This window comes from Dermacentor albipictus, chromosome 7 (genome assembly GCF_038994185.2).
Source record: "Dermacentor albipictus isolate Rhodes 1998 colony chromosome 7, USDA_Dalb.pri_finalv2, whole genome shotgun sequence".
In the NCBI taxonomy this organism is placed as follows: domain Eukaryota; kingdom Metazoa; phylum Arthropoda; class Arachnida; order Ixodida; family Ixodidae; genus Dermacentor; species Dermacentor albipictus.
In genome coordinates this window covers 16,655,826-16,680,926 of record NC_091827.1, presented here as the reverse complement: position 1 = coordinate 16,680,926, position 25,101 = coordinate 16,655,826, and the positions used below count along the sequence as shown (strand labels likewise).

General features: G+C 47.2%; 1 protein-coding gene across 3 annotated transcripts in view; it reads right to left on the bottom strand.

Annotated features, from left to right (window-relative positions):
• The window catches only part of LOC139047718 (kelch-like protein 10), a 60,691-nt gene extending 38,601 nt beyond the window's left edge, over positions 1-22,090 (bottom strand). For 2 of the 3 annotated variants that reach the window (XM_070521703.1, XM_070521704.1), the window contains exons 1-9: positions 21,617-22,088; positions 18,230-18,449; positions 16,343-16,492; positions 15,768-15,970; positions 14,508-14,586; positions 13,182-13,381; positions 12,016-12,184; positions 8,873-9,027; positions 672-850 (exon numbers count right to left, since the gene is read on the bottom strand). In XM_070521703.1, the coding sequence (XP_070377804.1) occupies positions 672-850; positions 8,873-9,027; positions 12,016-12,184; positions 13,182-13,381; positions 14,508-14,586; positions 15,768-15,970; positions 16,343-16,492; positions 18,230-18,449; positions 21,617-21,873 (1,612 nt within the window). In that variant the 5' untranslated portion in view covers positions 21,874-22,088. Of the gene's footprint in view, positions 1-671; positions 851-8,872; positions 9,028-12,015; positions 12,185-13,181; positions 13,382-14,507; positions 14,587-15,767; positions 15,971-16,342; positions 16,493-18,229; positions 18,450-21,616 lie in introns of all 3 variants that reach the window. The other variant, XR_011507334.1, reaches the window with a different exon arrangement.
• Positions 22,091-25,101: the final 3,011 nt, after the last annotated feature.

Below are 25,101 nucleotides of genomic sequence, written 5' to 3'. Positions count from 1 at the left end.
AGATTGATCAGACCGAAACGTAAAGACGCATGCGCCGTTTTGGATGCTTCATCAATGCAACTTTATTAAAGTGCTATAAAATCTTTGCGAAATCGTGAAACATGGTTTCTACAGATTTTAACTTAAGTCTCCTACTAACCTTGCAAGCTTTCCATCACACCGTTGCACAGCTCTATCGTTTGTGCCTGTTCTTCAAGTTTTATCGCGCATCCTGCACCTCGTGCTCTAGCCATTAAGCAACCCCATCGTCATTCAGATCGCGTAAAACGCGGAAAAGCTATACGTGCACGCCATCTGCTTGCGCCACTGCGCACTTTTCTTTGTTTTCCTTTCTTTCTTTCTTTCTTTCCTTTCTTTCTTTTTTTTTGTCTAGACTGCCCAACATTGGATTATGGCCTTCCTCCTGACCACTCTACTTCTACAGTACCATCAACTTCAAAGCAACGATCGGACAGCTATATATATAACAATCAACTCTACCGTAATAGCCCAAACGTTGTGTAAAGCCCTTTTTCGTTTGGGCCTTTGAAGTATTCCAAGTAAAATATGAGTCACAACTTGACGGGAGCACGGTATAGAATTGCGCGTATTGTCTATAGCACAAATAATAACTAACATTGTTGAAACCTTCCGACAGTGGCTAGAGTGCTAACTAGCGAATAAAGGCGTACTGGAGGACATATATCCATGGAAGCCGTAGCCGCCGATGAGGTAGATCATGTTCTTGTGGGCGACCGCCTTGAGGCCTTGACAAATAAACGGCAAAGTCAGCACCAGAGTCCAGGCGTCAGTCGACGGGTCATAACACTCCACGGTGTCCAGAGTCACTCGACCCGTGTATCCGCCCGCGCTGTGTGAGAGGGGTAATGTCGTAATCATTCATCTTCGCCATCATATTAAGTGCACTGTGGGGATAGCGTTCTCATCCTAGGATTATTATTAGGGACTTTTAGCTTGTCCGCTATTCCGGCAAACGGGAGTGGTTTGGGCGGATTGCCGGATGGGCGGGGCGTAAACATGAACGGCCGGAGCGGTGCAGCCGCCTGGTGGCGTAGAGCTTAACCGCACAAACACAGAGCTAAAATTCCATTAACCTACTATATTCTGCTTCGCTGCTGGTGCAAATTTACGGCAGCGGCGTAATTTTGAACACGATTATGGCGCTGTCAAAAATTTACACCAGCAGCTATGCAGAATATAGTAATTGGCTCTGTGTTTGTGTGGTTCAGCTTTGCACCACCAGCTGGCGCCAGCAATCTGGCCGCTCCCGTTTACGCCTCTGCTCATCCGGCAAACCACCCGCGCTTGCCGGAATACCGGACGCACTAAAATTCTCTATTGACCCTTGTACTGCGTGAATACGAAGAACTTCTTTATCAGGCCTTCGAACTTCGCCTTTATTACTACAGACGACGCCACGAAAACCTGCGCAGAACTGCAATGGAACAGACGGAAAATGGAAATGAAACAGACAAATGGTTTTCTGCGTTCACGTCTCAAGTCCCACCAAGGCGCCTTCTAAGTGGTACTTTATGCATATACAGTCGACTCCAGTTAATATTGGACTCGGTCAATTCAAATTTCGCTTTATTCGAACGCACTGAAAAGACCCGGCAAGATAATATAAATCTCGTTTAGTTCGAACGCAATAGCAAACTACCCATACTACGGAATGTGGCGAGTGAACCATGGTTCGCGAGTCATGTTTAGAATACAGAAAAGAAACAAAGAGAAATGAATGAAATGAAGACGGATTGCTTGATTCAAAAGTTTGCCTCAATTTCAATGCGTTTTCTCCCTTTTGTTGCGCCAATCTATCTCCACGAAAGGCTTTTTTACGTTGCCCTGACTGATATCGAAATTTAAACCTTCCGGAAAGCTAAAAACTTCCACTTTGAGCGCTGCATGGATACTCTAACCCTTTACCAGAACATGTTCAACGGTAGTAGTTCTTGTTGGGCTAGGGGGTGGAACATAAATATTAGAAGGGAGCAGGTCAATGCGCATACTCAGATGAAGTATACAAAGGACGAGTACTTCCTGTCGATATACCTGATGCACCTACTGTCCATGCCCTGCCACTACTGTCACTGATGCACATATCTCTAAAGAAAGAAAGAAAGAAAGAAAGAAAGAAAGAAAGAAAGAAGAAAAGAAAGAAAGAAAGAAAGAAAGAAAGAAAGAAAGAAAGAAAGAAAGAAAGAAAGAAAGAAAGAAAGAAAGAAAGAAAGAAAGAAAGAAAGAAAGAAAGAAAGAAAGAAACAACGGAGATACTGTCGACTGTCGTTATGTTGACCCTTGCGAGAACACCAATATTTGGTCGAGTTATCCGAGCTATCAAGTTAAAAAACAGCTGCGAAAATTAACCGACTCAACATTGTTTCCTTTATATTGCCTGATGTAGTTTGTAGTCCTTTCCTTGTTCCCCTTGAAGCGCGAATCAACCAGGATGCGTCAAAAAGCACTGACATATTTAAACGCTGTCTCAGCTTTGGCCTGTCGCACTCCTGTCAGTGCCGTCGTCCGTGTGTGGTCCACAAACCTCGACAATGTCGTCGGCGCTGATAAAATGCTCAGCAGAGACAAAAGAACAGCGCCGTCTGGTGAATTTCTTGTGTTCTGAATGTTTTAATGTTTTATTAACCACTAAGCACGTGAGGGGACACCTTTGATGGACGAATCAACCGAAAAGACAGGCTATCGCGTTCGAACTAAGCGAGTATTCCTTCCATAAGAATGTATATTATCTTGCCGGGTATTTTCAGTGCGTTCGAATTAAGCGAAAAGTCGAATTATTCCAGGTAAAGTTAACTAGAATCGATTGCATATGCATCAAGTACCACTTAGAAAGCGCCTTGGTGGAACCTGTGACATGAACGCGGAAAACCATTTATCTGTTTCATTCCCGTTTTCCATCTGTTCTGTTGCAGTTTTGCGCAGGTCTTCAAGGTGTCGTCTGCAGCAATATAGGCGAATTTCGAAGGCCTAATAAAAAAGTTGGTAGTTGTGCTCACCCTATGTGTATTTCATCTGGCTATGTGTGTTAATTTATACGCCTCTCATTTTAATAGCTACGTTCAGTGGAATCTGCGGCATTTGCACGTGCCATGCAGTAGGAACCTATGGTTCTTCTTGCTTTTCTCGATATTTTTGAAAACAGTTAACCGAGCGATTCTTCAGACACCCACACACATTTTCCGAATCTATGTGGTTTCGTACCTAGCAAATGCGCCTGATAGTGTCCTTATGTATGTGAGCTCTAAACTACTGTAGGAAACAGTTTTTGTTATGAACGTTAACCTTTTGACCAATATTGTACACCTTAACGTCTATAGTACATCAGTATTGCACTCATTTGTTCTTGCTTGCTACAGTGTTGCGGTTGAGGGCGTCACCCACATAAAAATTAATTCCCCTTAATATTCTCTTCGGCAGTTGGTCTTGCATAATATAGCGCCTTATTCGTCTATGCCAACGGCACTGTTTCTACATTCCAATGGCTGTCTTTTTTTTTTCCCGAGAATTAAGTTTTAAAATGGCTCTGAAATGTACTAGTCCCTCTGAATTAAGCACGATTGTGGCGCATCAGCGCCTATCGACTCTGAGTTTCCTGCATATGAACATACAGTCAGCCCGTTCTAAAGAAGACGAATTGTGGAATTTTCTAGATGAATTTAAATTTAAATTTTCTGTCATTATGTTGACTGAAACTTGGTACCGCAATGACACCGATATTGTGCATATTGATGGGTATAATGTGGCCTATATATAGAGAGAAACTAGAGGCGGCGGTGTATGCATACATGTGGAAACAAGTATTGGCTATCAGTATATTGATGAATGGTCTCGATGCTGTGAAGACATTGAAATTCTGTGTTTAAAATTCAAAAACTCTCTATTTACTGTTGTGTATAGGCCTCCTCAGGGCAACATCAACAAGTTTCTTCAATATTTAGATGAATTCTTTTGGTTTTTTAATAAAAATAATTGTGCATTAGTACTCGGAGGTGACCTCAACATTGACATGCTCACAAAGACTAGCAAACAAACTGACCTGTCAAATCTACTTCTTTCGCATGGCCTTTCAAATGTTATAACTACCCCAACTCGCATTACAGCTGCTACAGCCACCTTGACAGATCTATTTATAACAAATTCTGCTAACCTACTACACCATGGTCCGATAAGTATCGCTATCAGCGATCATTTGCCAATTTGCCTAATTACTACGGTTGAAATTAAACAGAGGCACCCGGTGAAATCAGACATTTATGTCCAAGACATTAATTCACAATCTCTTTCTTGCTTTCGTGACGAAATAAGCTCGTTGAGCTGGGATGACATACTTTCCTCTTCATCACCTGATAGCGCCTATGACCACTTCATTAAGATCGTGTGCACAGTATACCAAAAACACTTTCCTTACAGGCACGTAAAAAAACCTAAACACGCTCGCAAGCCATGGATCTCCTCTAAGCTAATCAAAATGATAAATGAAAAGAATAGGCTGTACCATGCGTTTTTGAATAGCCGTGACCCAGAAGATTTGAAGCAGTTTAAGAAATATCGAAATAATCTGACTAAGCTGCAAAAAACAAGCTAAATGCGACTATTACTACTCCATGTTCGATGGTATCGTTGATGCAAAACAGACTTGGAATAAGCTGAATTCTGTTATATCATCAAGGCGACCCGCCAGTACTATTAAAGAGCTCAAGGTTGGTAATGAGGTTCTTAAAGATGAAGCACTCGCCAATAAATTTAATGATTATTTTGCCTCTCTAGTTGAAAGCACTTATGATCAAGATGCCTTGATGTATTTGCCCAGTCCCCTTACACATTCTTTGTATATTGATGAGACTGATGACACTGAGGTTTTAAATGTGTTCAAAAATTTTAGGCGATCTAAAAGTGAGGATGTGCACGGATTAAAAATACAGCCAATTCTTTTTGTTATTGACCTGCTCACCCCTTGCCTCACTCACATTTACAACATCTCCCTAACCTCTGGCATTTTTCCCCAACAGATGAAAATCGCAAGGGTAGCTGTGGTTTACAAAGGCGGAGAAACGGAAAACTTAAGTAACTATAGACCAATCTCAATTCTTCCACTGTTTTCAAAAGGTTTAGAAAAAATTATTCTCCTTAGGATGACTGCCTTTTTTAACAAGTATTCTGTTTTAACACCATGTCAATATGGCTTCAGGTCAGGCTGCTCGACTGAAACTGCTCTTCTTAAACAAAAGGAGCTAATTTTGAAAAATATAGAGGCGAGGAAACTAACATTGGGAGTATTCCTAGATTTCTCAAAAGCTTTTGACAGAATTAACCATGGAACACTATTAGAAAAATTGAATTGTTATGGCACACGCGGAATAGTTTTAGATTTAATTAGAAGTTACATAACCAATAGAAAGCAATGCGTGTCAATAAATAGAAAATTATCTTCATTTAAACTTATTAAGCGAGGCATGCCTCAAGGTAGCATATTGGGACCACTTCTATTTATCATTTACATAAATGACATAGTTAATATTGATGTTTCGTTTACCTATATTATTTACGCAGATGATACTAGTTTATTCTTCTCAGGAACTAAGGAGGATCAACTCATCAATTTTGCAAATGAAATACTTCACAAAATATATAACTCGTCTGTAAAAAATTCGCTCCAGTTAAACTGCTCCAAGACAAAAGCGGTCCTCTTTAGAGCGAAGTCGACGCCTTGTGATCTCACCCAATGCCTCACACTCAATGACACAAAAATAGAACTTTCCGCTACAGCAAAAACATTGGGTGTTATCTTCCATGAATTGATGCTATGGGACCACCACACCGATCACTTACGAAATGAACTTAGCACAGCGTTAGGTATGTTGCGCAGATGCCAGAGGCTACTACCAATACCGCAGAAACTTATGGTTTATAACACACTATTTGCTTCTCACCTGCGCTATTGTAACCTGGTCTGGTCAAATAGTACTAAGAAATCATTAGGTAATTTAGTTTCGGTTCTAAAGAATGCCTTACGTGCTATTTCAGACTTACCTTACAATGGACATACGCGTGACATATGCCGGAAGTTCAAGATTTTACGTGTAGACCGCCTTTATGAGTATGAACTTATGTGTTCCTTTAAACGTGACATGATTAAGGGTACTAATCATATCATAAACATCGCGAACTTGCAGCGGATTCCTTCTTTTCGCCTAAATCGATATACGGAACACTGGGAAGTCCCGCGCCCTCGGACTAACTATGGCCTTCAAGCACTCTCCTATACTGTCTTCCCTCTACACATAACAAATATAGTCTAAATGATGTAAACATACGCCATATATCCAAGAGCACATTACTGCAAAAATTTCTGTGAATAATTAACTTTTTGGTATGTCGGTTGGAAAGTATTTCTTTGCTATTTCTAAGTTGTCATTTCTGGTTTTCATGCATACATGTATGCGTATATGCATGTGTGTGTATATATATGCATATATATATATATATATATATATATATATATATATATATATATATATATATATATATATATATATATATATATATATATATATATATATATATATATATATATATATATATATATATATATATATATATATATATATATATGTATGTGTGTGTGTGTGTGTGTGTGTGTGTGTGTGTATTAATGTGTGTATATATATGCGTCTGTGAATATGTATATATTGACCTTGCCACAAGAATGTACTACGAATATCTTGCCATGTTGCTGCCTGTTGTTCATGGGGAGGTGGGACTAGTCAAGCTGCCGTTATGCAGCTTTTATCCAGCCATCCATACCGCTTTGTATGTATTAGTGTACTTATGTGGTAAAAATAAACTTCTTCTTCTTCTTCTTCTTTAATTCGAACAGCCAGGGCACCGCCTTCCTAAACTTTTTTCTTTCTGATTTGATTCCTTGTGGTTCGATACAACTCCATAGCCGACTTCCGTTGTATTGTGCCAATTCACTGTGCACTTTCTCTACAGCTGACTATGTTAACCACATTTTTCAGTGCCAAAGGTCACGACGCTAGCGTTAAGCCTGTTCGTTGTAGCTTCCACATCTTATTTTTCATGTACAGGTATTTAAGATAACTAGCCGCTCATATATTCTCATTTGTACTGCTCAGACGTTCTTCGATGCACATTTTGCGAGCTTCGAAGGACGCCCAGCCCATGTCTCCGCGTACTGTTTAATTTGCATATTTCCCAAGCGGACCCACTAATACTCTTCAAAAAGACCGGTGATTGCCACCCCTGTCAAGCGGGCAAGTTAAGTGCACTTACGGAGAGTGCACTCGGTTTCAAGTGCACTTTCCCAAATCTAAACGTCGCAAGCTGAGTGTACTCGCAGAAGAGTGCACTCCGGTCAGAGTGCGTTCACGGAACACACTTTGCTGGTTGAGTACGTAGCCTCGCCGCCAGCGGTTTCAACGCTACAAAATGTAATGCACAGAAAAAAGGACGCAGAAGTTAATTGTAGCTGTTGAACAGCTCTTAGCAAAATAATCAGAGCATAACTCGCTGACATTCTGTTCAAGCAGGATGAAATGCCGCCTCGTCGCGCGCCACCATCTTGTTCTGGATTGGCTAGGCATTCGTCTTGGCCGGCCTTGACTTGCAACACTCTTATAATAAGTATACTTTCATTTTTTGTTGAGTAAATATAGATTACGATCGTTAGTTGTTTATAATAAAACTGATGCGATCGCTTTTTAGAAGTTTTTATTTTTTGTTTTAATCTACATCTTCTAAGAACACGGCTTTAATCTGTCGCCATTTTTTTTTAATACGAGTGCGCTCTGTTTTCCCGTTTAGCACCACGTAGCCTAAAGTGTGACTCAAGGTCCCGAAGTGCACTGTCCGTAAGTGCACTTGACTAGCCCGCTTGACAAGGGTATAACATCCAATGTCGACCGCACCACACAGCATGGGATCGGCAAATGCAAGCCCGGGAACCATTAGCCCTTCCCTTACACCTGGGCTTCACATTCGGTGCTCCTCCATTGAAATCAATAGAACTCTAGCAAAGTCGATGGTGGCGCCGTTTCTTGGCTGTCTCATGCTGTCCCTCGGCTGACGCGGTACTATAGACAGTGAGGCTCCGCGGCGATTCCTTAACTAGAATTTAATGAACATCTGCTGCTCTCGACGACTACGCGTATGCACTGGCACGAAGGCGTGTTTCTCCGGGACAGCTCCTCATTGTGTAGGATACACCATGCGGCATTATTGAACGGCCTCAGAGATCGGGAGCCGCATGCGGGAAACATCACGCGCACTGCAGGTCTCGGACACCCCGATTATTGAAGCGCAATTTGTTTTTAAGCTAAGGGACGTCTCGTTTAGGAACGCGAATACATTACAAGGGGCTTAGAGAAGAAGCTGACTTGCGAGCAGCGGGCAAGAAAGAAAATAATAATAATAATAAATACTGCGGGGACAGCTACACATCTATGCAAGAATGATTGGAGCGGTGAATATAATAACCACATGATTACATTATCCTCTGGTTACGTATTAATTCTTATGCTACGTTCGACCAAAGTAACGGCGAATAAAAAGTAGTACACTAACCGCAGAGTTGAACGAAATAAAACTTGCATAAAACATCTATGGCATGATGGGACGTCGTGGTACGTGCGATCTCCCCGTTTTCAAGGTTAGCTAACTCAACCATCATCGTTGTGAAAACACATAGCAAAGAAATCCACCCTGCCTGAGCCGGAGCAGAATTCCACATTGCATCGATTTCAGTGAATACATCCAAAACACAAGCCATGACTTCGCACGAGCGATTCGAAAGCCAGTTCTTTTTTTTTTTTCTTAATCCCAAAAGCGACCTCACATGTAGATGCGTCCGCAGGCCGCTGCGGCGCTGGCGTCGCTGCGGACCTCGTTCATGTCGGCCACCATGGACCACCGATTTTTCTTTACGTCGTACCGCTCCACCGTCTTAAGGCGAGCACGGCCGTCGAAACCGCCCATGGCGTAGATGTGGCCCTGCGACAACACGACGCCCTGTTTAGAGAACTGCTGCGAAATATCACTTCATCTCAATTAGATTTATAAAAACAACCGAGTCATAGCTTAATCAAAGTGGTTGCGTCAAAGCAACCACACGCATGAGCAGCGTTCATATTAACCAGTAGCAGACGACAGGTGCTCTATAAATGTGTGCCAGGAAACCATGTACAGTGTAACGGATATGACGTCTATTCCCGTATGGCCCACGGCATGCTATATATATATATATATATATATATATATATATATATATATATATATATATATATATATATATATATATATATATATATATATATATATATATCACGCTGGTTACGTTAGGTTTGGTTCGGTTATGTGAAAAGTAGCTAGCAGCCATTATGACTCGGTTCAGGCTGAGTCTGGCTCGTACGTCACTTCCTGCGGGCTGTAATAGCGGCGCTTTCACACCCGCTGTCAAAGCCGTGAGTGGCGCTGGCTGACCCATTCCAAATCTGGAGACCAATCAACGCATTCTAATGGAATGCGAAGGAATTCACCCAGCGATACCAGCATACACAACGTACACCTTCCAGAAGCGCTTGGATGTGTACGGAAGCATCAGTCGGTCAGCAGTCGAGACAAACAAGAGACGTTCGGAGTACTGGTGAAAAAAAAAAAGCAAGGAAGATGCTAATAGGACCACATCATGCACCGGCACAGGTAGAGCTACGCGGTAGATAAGACAGTATCGAAAGAGAGAGAGAGAGATTAAGGAGATGTACACATAAACGCTAGGGTGGAAAACATGTACAGCATACCTGATTTAATCAAGCAGGCTAGGTGACTATTTCTCACCGCCCCCTTTCAAAGAGAATGCCAATAAATCGTCATCGAGGCCTCAGAGATGGGATACGCGCGGCGCCCATTCTCGGATGCCATACAGTCGGAGCGCTTATCTTGCGAACTTTCGGTCACGTGGCTGCTGCTTCGTGGCGAGTACTGACCGTTTTTAAGCAGAATTACAGGTCATCAGTCGGTATCGAGCGTGGCTTTGTTTCGACATACATTTGACGAGCTCCCACGCTGATCTAGGGAGCGACACACGTCACTATACGACTGCTTTGGAGCCTCTCCACGTTTAGCGATTGACCGCTCACAACGATATGCATTTCCCATCAATGCGCCTCGCTTATGCAAAGATGTTTATCGCATCTGCGAACCGCGCTTGAGATACACGATGGACCCCAGGCGGCGTCATGCTTGTTTCTTGGGCGCCGTTTCCAGGTCAGGACAAACCTAAACGCAACAACGATTTTTTTTTATGCGAAGCATATTACGAGGGCTCAACCCAGCTCCTCAGGCGCGGCGGTGACCATGAAATCACGTGACACCGTGACGTCACGACAGAGGAGAAGTGGCTTTGGCTCAACTCTTGCAAGACGGGCTGGGTGGGAATCGAACCAGGGTCTCCGGAGTGTGGGACGGAGACGCTACCACTGAGCCACGAGTACAACGCTTCAAAGCGGTACAAAAGCGCCTCTAGTGAATGCGGTGTTGCCTTAGAAACGCGCTGTTTCTAAGGCGTGCGTCTCTTGCTCAGGCGCACATTTCGTTGCCGCGCCGAACGCTGCTTTGCTCGACGCTCACCGCGTCCAATGCGGGGCGCGTAGTCGCTGCCCTGTAGCCCATTGTCTTACACCCCTTGGCGGGTCGACGGGAACGCTGTCGCGTTCCACTCTTGAAGGCGAAGAAGTAATGCATGAGTTGTTTCTTCGTCTAGCCGAACCAAATATAGCCAAGCAACAGCAGTTCACCAGGCTAAACAGTGGTTCAACAACTAAAATAAAGGCTAGTATGCTTCGCATCCTGGGCTTAACCTTACCTAAGCCACAGCCATTTTTTTTTGCCCAATAGCATACGCGTACGAAAGTTTGACACTGCGCAAACTGCAATATTACGTTTACGGGTGGAAAACACTATGAACATACAGCAGCCTTTTTTTGTTCTAGATAATCTTTCGGCGAGAAAAATCGTGCAAGAAATTAACGATGTTGAAGCCTTGCGGTGAAACAAAGCGCCGCAAGGTATCGCTTCTATCGAGTGACACTGCCTTCAAAACGAAGGACGCGGCAAAGAAGAGACGGGCGCTGTCATTGGGATGACCACGTATGACCAAAACCAAGCAGCCCTCATTTCCATTCCAGTGAAGATGTCGCTACCAGCGCTACGCTGCTGGCGCACATGTTCGCGATGTCCCAGAATATCAAAAGGGGGCAAAAAAAAATTGGAGGACGCTTAAGCTTCGCCTTCAAGAGTGGAACGCGACAGCGTTCCCGTCGATCCGCCAAGGGGTGTAAGACAGTGGGCTACAGCGCAGCGACTACGCGCCCCGCATCGGACGCGGTGAGCGTCGAGCAGCGCCGCGTTCGGCGCGACAACGAAATGTGCGCCTGAGCAAGCGATGGACGCCTGAGTCCTAGAAACAGCTCGTTTCTAAGGCAACACCGCATTCACTAGAGACGCCTTTGTACCGCATTGAAGCATCGTACTCGTGGCACAGTGGTAGCGTCTCCGTCTCACACTCCGGAGACCCTGGTTCGATTCCCACCCAGCCCATCTTGCAAGAGTTGAGCCAAAGCCACCTAGAAAATCAGTCTCTGTAGCACGCCGCAACCTTCGCTTCTCATTCCAACGAGCAGCTCCGTCTCTAGGAGGCATCTCACCTCGTGAGTGTCTAGCAGAGGCAAGCGCAGCTTCTTATATACCGCCGCGACGCCGCGAGCGACGGCGCGAGTTGAAGCCCCGTTTCTCCTCTGTCGTGACGTCACGGTGTCACGTGGTATTGAAGGCGACACCGCCGCGCCTGAGGAGCTGGGTTGAGCTCTCGTAATATGCTTCGCATAAAAACCGGCACATATCTGGTTAGGCTACAACTAAAAGCCACGCAAGCTCTATGGCATAGTCGCAGAGCGACATGCGCTATTCGTCAGCGGTGCTCGCCTGGAGAACGGCGACGCTGACGTAGCAGCGCGCGAACGCCATGTTCGCCTTGGCGCTCCATCGGGCCTGGCGCACGTCGAAGCAGACGACCGAGTGGTAGCAGACGCGGCCGTCGAAGCCGCCCACGAAGTAGACGCACTGGCCGATCACCGCGGCGCCGTGGTTCGCCCTGCGGCCGACGCACGGCGCATGTGGGTGAATGCCTTTAACAATGCTACAGCTGCAAGGCTAATCCCACCAGTAGCCTACAACCACTCAACTAAAGAAACTCAACAATGCTAGAGCGTTTTGTTGCGTACTTCCCATCAGGCACTGAACCTTCCCCCTGACCGCTTTCCTTCTTCCTCCCTCTCGCCCATTTCAGAATTGTATTGTGTGCACAACTTGCGACAAGCCCCGTCCATTCGTGCACACCTTTATCTTGCTAAAGTGCTCCAAACGCTCGCGATAGCAACGGCAGTATCCATGTCTCCTGTGGCACAGTATTGTGGCTCCACCTATAGTGTGTACTCGACAAATCGCGGCCGTTGCCTCGGAGATTTGGATATGCACCACCCTTGCGTTTCCCCCGCATCTCATTTCTCTTGATTGGACACGTGACAAACAAGAGGCTTCAGACAAAGTGACACGAACCAGCGCGAGCATCGTGATTAGCTGTCACAAATAAAAGCACTCGTCAAAGCCGGTTTCTCACTCGCCGTGGTTGCTCAGTGGCTGTGGTGTTGGGCTGCTGAGCACGAGGTCGCGGGATCGAATCCCGACCACGGCGGCCGCATTTCGATGGGGGCGAAATGCGAAAACACCCGTGTACTTAGATTTAGGTGCACGTTAAAGAACCCCAGGTGTTCGAAATTTCCGGGGTCCTCCACTACGGCGTGCTCCATAATCAGAAAGTGGTTTTAGAACGTAAAGCCCCATAATTAAACTAATTAATGAAGACCAATTTCTCCACGATGCGAAGCCGTTACACTTATTCCCATTGTTTAACGGGCGGCAACCATCATCTCCGTATCTATTTACGCGCGTAACGTCTCAGCCAGGCGGCGAATCGCTCTAACGAGTTGTCCTGCTCTAGCACAACCTGAAAGCATTTTCGTCGCCAAAACTATGTATATACGTGCGAGAATTGTTCAGTGCGTGAGCGAACGACAGAGTGGACGCATTACCTGGGCGGGGTGTTTTGGTTGCCCATCACGCGCCATTTGGCCGTGCGGCAGTTGTACGTGAGCATCCTGTTGGTAGTGGCCGTTGTCCAGCCGCCGAAAAGGAACAAGATGTCCTTGGGCAAGCGAGGCGTGAGCCACAGTTTTGGGGACAGGTCTACGCCGGCAACTTCGCCAACAGTCATGGATTGCCGGGACAGCGTCTGCGTTAAAAATAAAACGTTTTGAGCAGGTTGCCCGACGAATTGCAGGACGTGCCGATGTGGCGGAAACCCGGACAAGGGCTGAAACAACAATCACAATGCGCGAAGTACAATACACCCGGTCAGTGCAGACGGTTTAACCAGTGAGGACACGATTTCTTATTGAATTGACCTATCATATGTTACTCATATTCCGTTCCGTATTGGCGTGCAACGCTGTGGAAGCTGCGCAAGAACCTGGGTCATCAAAGTGCATTACTCTTCGCGCTTAGTGGTTAAACTCCCGCGGTCACGCATGTATACGTGCGAGCTTTACCTCGAGGCTTCCACGACGGGCTGGCAATGCGAAACCAGAAAAGTTAGACAACGAAAAGCAAAATAATTTAAAACAGTGCATTAACAGCCGTATGACACAGTTATATCTTGCCGGCGCCTTATAACAAGCATGTGAGTCAGCAGATAGCAGATAGCAGATAGCAGATAGCAGCAGATAGATGGCACTACCACCACTGCTAGCTGCTCGCATCCATATAGGCGGGAGCGATAGGATCAAGGGATCTTGCGGCGCGAGAGCTCGAGAGACGGCAATGTGTTCTGGAAGCATGGATGGCTGTATAGCTTGACAAGCCTTCCTAGCTTCATTTACCTGTTTCGTTTTCTATGCTGCACTCACTTGAAGAGTTCACCTGTCTGTCTAAATTTTATGATCACGAGAATCGCTAATTCGGTATTTCTAATGATCCAATCACCTGTAATTTGTGTATAGGTGCTTATAACGGCAGCCAGTGACTCTGAGGATTGCACACGTCACGTGCGATAATAGCACAGAGTCTGCATACAGCGTTCGCAAATGTGCACTAACGGAGCACGACATATTGTCGACGCAGCATGCGCCAACATCCCTATAACAGCACATGCATTACATTTGCATTTCGCGTGTGCCACCCATACTAGCAAGTGCATCATGCTGGAACGCGTCATACGTTTCTGGCGAGCGAGCCTACAGCACACGTATACCTACATCGCGATAAATGCGTCACCAACTGCACGCCAATACAATCGCAAATTGTCTCGATCAGCGAAAACTTCGAGCAAGTGCAAGCTGTGCAGCAGAGTAGCAGCTGACCTGGTGAATCACGCTCAGCACCTCCAGGCTGCCTCCATCACCCTGGACTTGTTCATTGGTGATGACTTTCTCGAAGTCCCTGCAACAAGAGGGGCGTGAAGAGATGCGAATCAGCAGGTGACCCGGCTTCTGGGGGCCCCGCGTAACGCGCTACTGCAAACAACAATTTTCGAAACAATTCCGATTCCCGGCACCTAGAAGCAGAACACGCGACACACGCCCACATGTCGCATCCATCCATCCATCCATCCATCCATCCATCCATCCATCCATCCATCCATCCACCCACCCACCCACCCACCCACCCACCCATCCATCCATCCATCCATCCATCCATCCATCCATCCATCCATCCATCCATCCATCCATCCATCCATCCATCCATCCATCCATCCATCCATCCACCCACCCACCCACCCATCCATCCATCCATCCATCCATCCATCCATCCATCCATCCATCCATCCATCCATCGATCCATCGATCCATCCATCCATCCATCCATCCATCGATCCATCGATCCATCCATCCATCCATCCATCGATCCATCGATCCATCCATCCATCCATCCATCCATTCATCCATCCATCGATCCATCGATCCATCGATCCATCGATCCATCCATCGATCCATCCACCCATCCACCCACCCATCCATCCACCCACCCATCCACCCATCCACCCATCCACCCACCCATCCATCCATCCACCCATCCATCCATCCATCCACCCATCCACCCATCCATCCATCCGTCCGTCCGTCCGTCCGTCCGTCCGTCCATCCATCCATCCATCCATCCATCCATCCGTCCGTCCGTCCATCCATCCATCCATCCATCCATCCATCCGTCCGTCCGTCCGTCCATCCATCCATCCATCCGTCCGTCCGTCCGTCCATCCATCCATCCATCCATCCATCCGTCCGTCCATCCATCCATCCATCCATCCATCCATCCATCCGTCCGTCCATCCATCCATCCATCCATCCGTCCGTCCGTCCGTCCGTCCGTCCGTCCGTCCATCCATCCATCCATCCATCCCAATCCAATCCAATTTATTCCACTACTCCAATCCACTACTCCACTCCACTCAACTCTAATCCATCCATCCATCCATCCATCCATCCATCCATCCATCCATACGTTCAGTGGCTAGACTGTGACGTCATGAAATGGAATGAGATCACGTGCGCGCCGACAAAGCCGACACAATGCGCAGCCGTCGCTTCAGTCTAAAGACGCGTGGGTGAGGGTGCGCTCACGTGACAGAACACCGTGCGAAGCGCACGAGCGGCAGCAACTTGGCGAGGTAAACCGTCCTGCCGGCCACGTCGGCGGAGATCCACTTGAGAATGGCGGGGAACGTGTCCTCCAGCTCCTTCGGAGCGTACAACCGGTTGTCTTCCAGGAGGGTACGCAGCTCCTCTGGGGTCAGGGACGGGAACTGAGCGCTGTTCTTCCACACCTGCAATGGCATGGACCCTCGCCAATCTCTACGAAGGGGACCACGGAAATCCGGCTACGTCCAATGATATCACCATGAACCGCAGCATTGACAATGGTGAAAAGTTTCCTAGAAAAGTTACTAGAGTGATTTAACACTGCGGCCGTTGAACAACCACGGATAGGACGTGCAGTACGGGAATTTGTCTAATATTCGTGTTCGCAATTTCGGACGTTATCGAGTCTTTACCTTTCCGAAGTTCAAAGCAACTATATTTTTTTTCGTTTCCTATGATGCATCAAGGGAAACGAGCTTCTACGAGAATGGGAAATGCTAAATGTTGCCTTTATAATGCATTATTTAGTTGAAAATGATTCATTTCAATGCTCTTACCTCGCCGAAGTTCCGCAGGAGATAGCGAAAAGATTCTCCGGCAAGGTTCTCGTATCCGCAACGGGAGGCCAGGTGGTAAGTGTCGACGCAGCTCTCCGGTTCAAGATTCTGCTTGAGGGTGTTCAGGCAGTGATCCCGTATCCGGATTAACTGCGTCGACAAAATCGAATTGGAGGAAGTCTCCGCTGAGCTTCGGCAAACTTTGTATATAGTCTCAAAGAGCAACGTATGAAAGTCAACGAGCGTGGTTGCAAAAAACAGGCTACACCCTCTTTCTGCACACTGCTTTCACTGACAAAGTAGAAAAGAATTGCGCAGCGAGATGGGTTGTTCGTTGGTGTACTCTCAAATCGATTTGATTAATTCGTGAGGTTAATAGCCTCCAAGCCACACTGCGGCTACTTAAGCCGGCGTAGTTGATGCCTTGGGAGTAATTTCAACCACCTGACATATTTTCTTTTTTTTTGATGTGTAACTGAATCTAAGTATTTGTTCGCGCTTTTGATGCCTCAAACGAGGTCGTCGTTTTGTCGCCGAGATCTTGAAGCAAATCCGTACTTGCATTTTAGTGCACGTGAGCAAAGTTTCGGCTGTGGATAGCTGAACGAACCGATTACTCATTAGTTATTTACAATACCGATTAAGTTTTAACTAAACTAACAGTTCAGCGTTTCGTGCACAAAGAATACAAATGTGCTCCCCACTGCCAGAAGCAAAGGCGAACAAGTTGTTGCGATTTTCTTTTACGTGGAGCAGTGCTTGAGCATTACAGGGCTAAACTTGACTCGATTTGTACACACGTGCCGTTTCGTCAGTCGACAACTGCAGGTGAGCCCACGACTATGGCCCATGACGCAGCGATCACGTTCTGCTAGGTGCGTAATTGGGTGCGCAGACGTCGACGATCTCAGATGTTAATTGACATTCGCCGAAGATGTAACCACTTGAATAAGTCGCATTTATGGGCTGGCACTGAAGAAACATCGTTTCTTGTTTTACGGCAAGCCGATGACACGTCTAGCGTCTTTATATACGCTGTTCTTATCTGAAAACAAAAGATTCGGCAGAATTGGAGTACATATTGTGCCTACTGCTGCAAACCGCGAGATGTTCGTTGACCGAATTTCGAGACAAGATTTCATTTTGTGTTGCTGGTCGTACAGCGTGACACAGCATAACTCATCGCAATACTATACTTGTCTGGTTTGTTAAACAATAGAATAGAATAGCAATAGTAAATAAGATAAATGTGACGTTGCCTTTGTTGGGGTCCCTGATGTCTACATTCGACCTCCAAGGGCATGATTTGCCGTAATGCAGGTGACACAATTGGCTAGGCGACGCTATAGACGCCATGCTTTTCTAGGAACCATTCATCTCGAGTGTCTCATTTACGTAGCTTGACAAACCGGGCAAATAAGAGGGGTACCGCGTGTTATATGATCAGCACCATAACGTGGCCCCTTTCAATGCTGCCTCCTGTCTCACAGCCGAGGCTAGCCGTGTCACCTGTAACTCAAGGGTCCCTCCATCCTCCCTGCTGCACTCTAACATAATTTCAGTGGTTACACCAGGTCGCCGCACTTCCTGCGAGTTATGCAACTCCCAACCCTAATACCACGGTCAGGAAAGGTATATCTCCCCTTCAGCTAGACTTCCCACCACGCCTGCGCAGCGCAAATATATAAACACAGGTTCAAAAGATTCGAGCTACCGTCGTCGCGGTTTGCAATCGCCCCCATTAAAGCCGCGACCTCGGCCCATGGCTTAGAACGCTGGCCGATGATCACGATAGAGGTGGGGCGTGCTAACGGCAACGGTCTCGAGATGCGTGCCATACTCCTCGAAACGAGGTCTCAGAAGCGCCTCGGGTAGCTCGCGGCTGACCTTAAGCTTCTCGGCGAGCTCGAGCACATTGCCGACATTGTGCCGACCGATGTGCTCGTGCAGCGGAACGTGGTAGGCGAAGTCGACGAGCAGCTTGATCATCTCGTTGTTCAGGTCTCCCACCACGACCCGGATGGGCGGGGTCGACTCGTTCTTCCGCTTCTGTTCGGGATTCACGCCTTCCTCGGCGAGAGTGAAGAGCACGTAGCAGCCCGAGTACCTGCATCGCAGAGGGACCGACATGGTGCCTTACCATAGTGTGCAAAACCGGAACAAAGGGAGTTCTGGCAACTCTTTTTTTTTATAATAGTTTTATAAGTTCCTCCGTTATACTTGATTCGCTGCTGGAATGTTCGAGATTCGTGCCGTCCTTGGCGAGAGTGAAGAGAACGTAGCATACAGAACACCTGCACGCGAAATGACCGATAGTGACAACGTAGCGCTTGGCCATTACGTATCCGAGATGAACAAAACGAGTTCCTGCAACTTATCCTTTTTAACCGCAGAAGTCACAATGGAACAGAAACGCCTGAATTGGTATAAGACAAACGAGTGCATAAAGACGCACGTACCTCATTTTACCCACCTTGGAGATAGCGTGCGCATTACATGCTAGCACCACAGGCGCTCGTTCTTTCCTCCGCGCGCCATGTGGCCTCGGTTGGCTGGCTGTGCCCAGTGAAATTGTTGTAGTTGTTGTTGTCCCCTCAAAACAGGAAATTGCACAACCTACCCTGGGGGATCGGTCATGAATCGGGCGGTGCAAGAGTTTAAAAAATATATATTAACTTAAGGGAAAATAAATCGAAACTAAATTTCCAACTCGCAATTGTGAAATGAAAGTTAATAGTGAAGTCAAGTCAAGTCAGTTTTATTTACATCATTATGACGTGGGTAGGCTCAGGCAGAAAAGCGAACCATTTTCGCTTCAGGGAGCCCGAGCCCCCCTACATGGCGTACAACAAGGTCAAAAGTTTTTAAAAAAGTACAAAATCCACACACACTACATAACAGAATATAATACAATAAATTCAGAGCAATCGATATAAACTCTTGGTACATGCTCATAATAATAATGGATATGAAATATTACAGTAAATACCTTTTCGTCGTCGTCTTCTTTCAGTCTCCGCAACCCCCTAGTTAATGCTTTGCGCGTTAGCTAGCCCAAACCTCAGTCTCAGTGCTACGAAATTTCGCTTAGTACTTATGCATCCTCCGACCTTTAATTATGCTGCTGTGTTGACGATTAGCGTCACTGCACCACTATTTTTGTGATCATCCCCTGTTCCTCTTTTGTTCCTCCCTTCCCCTTTCCCTTTCCCATGTGCGGAGTAGCACCTTAGAGCATACAAACTCGAGCCGACCGTGCCGTCTTTCCACAAATTAATTCCACAACTAATAGACGCTGTTCAAAACATGGCGTCCATGACATGACGTCCATGACATTTCTGGTTCTGCAATTGCTTCCGGCTCCTGCAGCCATCGAAAGTATACCATTCGGTATTCGTTTCTGCTACTCTGAGGCAGGTGATCCGTACGCGAGTTTTTTCGCATTTTCCCGGGCGTCGTGCGCATGCGTGAGTTGCGAGAGGGACATATGGGGACTTTTGCTGAAGACTTTCACGAGACTCGGGGACCTTTTGCTGGGCATTCTTGCTTGTATACGTACAAACAAAAACAAAATGTGCGTTTGCCTACTTAGTACAGAGGAAGGTGCGCTTTGCTCGATCTACCGCGTGTAAGCGCCGCTTAAACTTCTATCCAAACGGGACCATAACGGCCTGTGCAGGGTCTGCAATAGCGAAGCGGCAGTTGTTTGTTGTCAGCGGGTGATCCGTCTCAGTGTGGCACACGTGGCCCAAGGATGGATGGAAGGATAAAACTTTATTGAATCTATTTGAATGTGGTTGGGCTCCTATAGATGTCTGGGAGCCCCCTGGCCGACATCTCTAGGCAAGCACGGTCCACCAGCCAGAGCTGGTCATCCGAGCAAGTGGCCCGAAGAGCGACCTCCCACGAGGAAAAGGAAGGGTTGGGAATAGGCTCTACCGCCATGGGCGTGGGGCAGCTCCACAGACAGTGGAAAAGATCTGCCCTGGGCGCTCGGCAGGTGGTACATTGTGGTTTATGGAGACCAGGGTGAAATAAATGTGCCAGATAGGGAGAAATAAACGCTTTGGTCTGGATCTGGCGCTGGCCCAAGGCTTCACGCTTCGCGGTGCGTCTTCAGTGCTGTGCTAGTACCACGGCACCTCGGCGATAGAAGGAGTATATGTGTGTCACATGGGCTCGCTTTTCACGTGCGTCGCCAAGCTATGCGCACGAACTTAGGTACAACCTGCGAATGAATATTTTCACAATGAACCGCTGGGGAAACGCGCATGCAATCGAGTGCATATATACGAGCCGGGACACGTGGCCGGTCACCCGAAAAACGCTGAAAAATAATTAAAAAAAGAGTACGCAACGGCGCGTCGTTATCTCCTAAGCGTATACCGGCCGTTTCGCACGGCACGTCTCGATGCAAGACGTAGCATAACAAAAATTTAATTATGGGGTTTTACGTTTTACGCCGTAGTGGGGGACTCCGGAAATTTCGACGACCTGGGGTTCTTTAACGTGCACCTAAATCTAAGTACACGGGTGTCTTCGCATTTCGCCCCCATCGAAATGCGGCCGCCGTGGCCGGGATTCGATCCCGCGACCTCGTGCCCAGCAGCCCAACACCATAGCCACTGAGCAACCACGGCGGGTAGGACGTAGCATGGAACCGACAAAGTCGTCGCGATTCAGTTTCGCCTCGCTCGGGTCGAAATCACGGAAACTAAACTCGTCATGCCCGAGTCACAGAGTAATCGGGTTCTTGTACTTTGTCTAAACGCGGCAGTTGAGCCGGGAACGTCCAGATGGACCAGCCGGTCACGTCCACCCGCACATTTCGGGACCACGTGCAAACGAGTCCAGACACTGTGGGCTTGTGTACCTAAGAGCCGGCGCTTCATTTCTGAACAAAAAGCGACACCCGAATACCGCGCTCGTATGCATACGGACGACAATCCGACAGATAAAAAAAAATTCAGGGGTGATTCAGCAGTAAATCCGAGAGAAAATGGCTTAACATTACATCGCACCTCTAAGAGGTACCGTATCCATGCCTTATACCGCGGTCGCCACATTGCATATGTTTTTCGGGAGCTCACTCGACACACGTCCTCACCTCTTCGTTGAGCGAAGCGCAACTGACGGTTGTGCGGAGCAGACCACCATCAGTTGCACTATGTACCCCTATCACGTGATCTGCTTCCCACACTTCACATGCTTTTTTTTTTAACTTTGAAACTCCTAATGTTCATGCATTAAAAGGCAAGCGGAAACGTCACTAACTTGGTAGCCAACACGAGCCGATGCGCCCAGATCTCCGAACCATCGGTAGCCCGGAACACGACGTCGCAGAACTGACGTATCTGCCTCTGTTCCAGTAGCCCAGGCATAAGCCTGGCCACCACGCCCGGTGTGAAACCACGCTGCCGGCCATCGTCGTGGAAGAGCTGCGCTGCCTCGAGTTCCACGGTGATCATGTCACCGTCGCCGGTCTTGTCGGCATCGTCGTCGGCGTGCACGACTTCGACGGCGGCGCACATCTCTGTCTTACCACGAAGGATCGGTGGTTAGGGCAGAGGCTATACCAAGCGAGTGAGCTGGCCACAAGCAAGGGCTGCCCAGCCGGCGACAGAGTGCCGCGTCATCGGCGCTCCAAGAGATAGCAGCACACCGGTCTGATCGAGCGGACTAAGCCATGTGCCTGGGGCTTGACGCTTCAAGCATACCGCTACCGGCTATTTGAACGCGCTGCGTGTCACGCGCTTCCCGACTATCTCGTCTTCGCCTTCGTTGCTACTGCTGCAGTGTTATTGCTGTTGCTACTGTAGCATGATGATATAGAGAGAATCGGTCATAATGCCAGGGTTCTGTGACTACGTCTTTTTCTTAAGAAATAAATTATGGGGTTTTACGTGCCAAAACCACTTTCTGATTATGGGGCACGCCGTAGTGGAGGACTCCGGAAATTTCGACCACCTGGGGTTCTTTAACGTGCACCTAAATCTAAGTACACGGGTGGTTTCGCATTTCGCCCCCATCGAAATGCGGCCGCCGTGGCCGGGATTCGATCCCGCGACCTCGTGCTCAGCAGCCTAACACCATAGCCACTGAGCAACCACGGCGGGTCGTCTTTTTCTCAACGCCTGTTCCGGTTGTTCCCTTTAGGATTCGTGTCATCATACTCGACAAAAAAAAATGGCTGTGGCTTAGGTAAGGTTAAGCCCAGGATGCGAAGCATACTAGCCTTTATTTTAGTTGTTGAACCACTGTTTAGCCTGGTGAACTGCTGTTGCTTGGCTATATTTGGTTCGGCTAGACGAAGAAACAACTCATGCATTACTTCTTCGCCTTCAAGAGTGGAACGCGACAGCGTTCCCGTCGACCCGCCAAGGGGTGTAAGACAATGGGCTACAGGGCAGCGACTACGCGCCCCGCATTGGACGCGGTGAGCGTCGAGCAAAGCAGCGTTCGGCGCGGCAACGAAATGTGCGCCTGAGCAAGAGACGCACGCCTTAGAAACAGCGCGTTTCTAAGGCAACACCGCATTCACTAGAGGCGCTTTTGTACCGCTTTGAAGCGTTGTACTCGTGGCTCAGTGGTAGCGTCTCCGTCCCACACTCCGGAGACCCTGGTTCGATTCCCACCCAGCCCGTCTTGCAAGAGTTGAGCCAAAGCCACTTCTCCTCTGTCGTGACGTCACGGTGTCACGTGATTTCATGGTCACCGCCGCGCCTGAGGAGCTGGGTTGAGCCCTCGTAATATGCTTCGCATAAAAAGGAAGGTCGTAGTGAAATCCGCTCTGCAGGATGTTTTGATGAAACAATAACTGTAACAGCTGGGGGTAAATTATGTTGGCCGAGGTTCTGCTGAAGTAGCTGCGGGATGCAAAGGTGCACACATTTTAACGCGTGAGCATCAATAATGTCAAAACGAAAAAAAAAGTGCATGTGTGTGTGAAAAGTGGGAAGCCGGTAACGTGCTATTGGTAGAGTGATTATGAGAGAGCTTCGAAGAGCGTGTATACAGTGTGCGTATATATATATATGTGTGTATATATATATATATATATATATATATACTTGCACTTTGACAACAAGTTTGCCAACAGCATCGCATGGCGCCCCGCCCCCCCCCCCCTTCGACCCTTCGTCGAATAAACCTCTCTTATCAGAGAGGTGCAACGTAATTCCAACGCACTGCGCTCCCATTTACCGCAAAATCGCCACTGGATATATATATATATATATATATATATATATATATATATATATATATATATATATATATATATATATATATATATATATTCGTTGGCCGTCGTTTGGAAGTTTGGAGACATGCCCCATCTTCCCTTTCCCTCCAGGGGAGCTGGCGTAAAGAGGTTAGGCGCGGACACACACATGGCAAAAACTGGCTGAAGTTTTCAAAGAATGTTAATTAACACTGTTATTGTGTCCGTTAAGATGGGGCCCATAGGGGCGCCCCATCTTTACAATAACAGTATTTCCAAGGATCCACATCTACATGTATACAACAACGAAGATCCACAGTGCCTGCTTATACGTATAGTGGGTCGATCCCCTGTGGTGAATTGAGCCATAGCCACGGGCACTCCAAAACCAAAATCAAAACTGGAAAGGTGGCGCAATAAGCGTGGGCGGATTCCCCGTCTCCTGTTAATCACATGTGCTGTTGAACTGGATGTAGAATAAGTCAACCAGTAAACGTGTAGATATTTTTATCTTGCAGTGGTAGCTGGCGTCCCTCTTTCCGCTATCCGAAGTTGCGGTTTCGTACCAACTAGCCCGATCACAGTGTTTGCCAAGATGACAGCTGCTGCGTCCCACTGGATGATATGGGCTGTCTTCTAGTAATGCTCGGCCAGCTCGTTCGATAACGTGTTTGTCTTTGCCACGCTTTACTAGTAGTGTTTCTTTCTGTTCCTAAAATTGTCGGTTGAGTCACAGTCTATAGAAGGAATCTTGTAAAGACTGTGATGACCCCATCGAAGCCACGTTCTATGAGGTGTTCCGTGCGCACCAACTGGTCACGGAGCTTCCTGAGAGAAACATAAGCCACCCACACATCATAGTTGTTGATGCCTCACTTAGACAGCAACGAGTTTATTCTCCTTAAGAACCGCTTGGCGGAAAAGTCCGACGTCCCTGTTGGGCCAGTAGGTTTCAAGGGTAACCTTTAGTGCTCAAGTCTTCTCTATTTATATAGTTCAGCTCCCATCGTCGTCTCTAGGGACCAGAGTATATATACGCAGAAAGCCCAATCGAAAAGTGCAGAACCTATATACTGACCTCTTGTGTCCGATTCATGGGGTGCACTGAGTGGAAGTCGAGCTACCTCCCGGTGTGCGTGGGCTTGTGGTACACGCTTGTGGCGAGCCCTTTGTCGATGCGGTCAATAAGAACGTCCAGAGACGCAACACAGCCATCTTTTCTCTTCTTCCAGGGTAAATTAGATATTAGTCTCGATGCAGCGGTCCAAAACTCATGTGACGTCATTTCCGCGAATTGTGCGAAAGCAATAGTCGAAGCAGTGAACAAAAAACGCGGGAGCGGGGCCGAAAAGTGCCAGTGACGAGTCTTGGATAGCTTCTAACAAGATGGATGCAAACTTTTCAGACTGAAGCATCCATGACCATTCCATAGGCCGACTTGTAAAAGGACTCGTTGAACACGAACTAGCTCTCGCGCAAGAAGTTCAGGAGACGGCACAGATCTATGTCAAAGGCTGCGCTGGGAGGCCAATGCGCG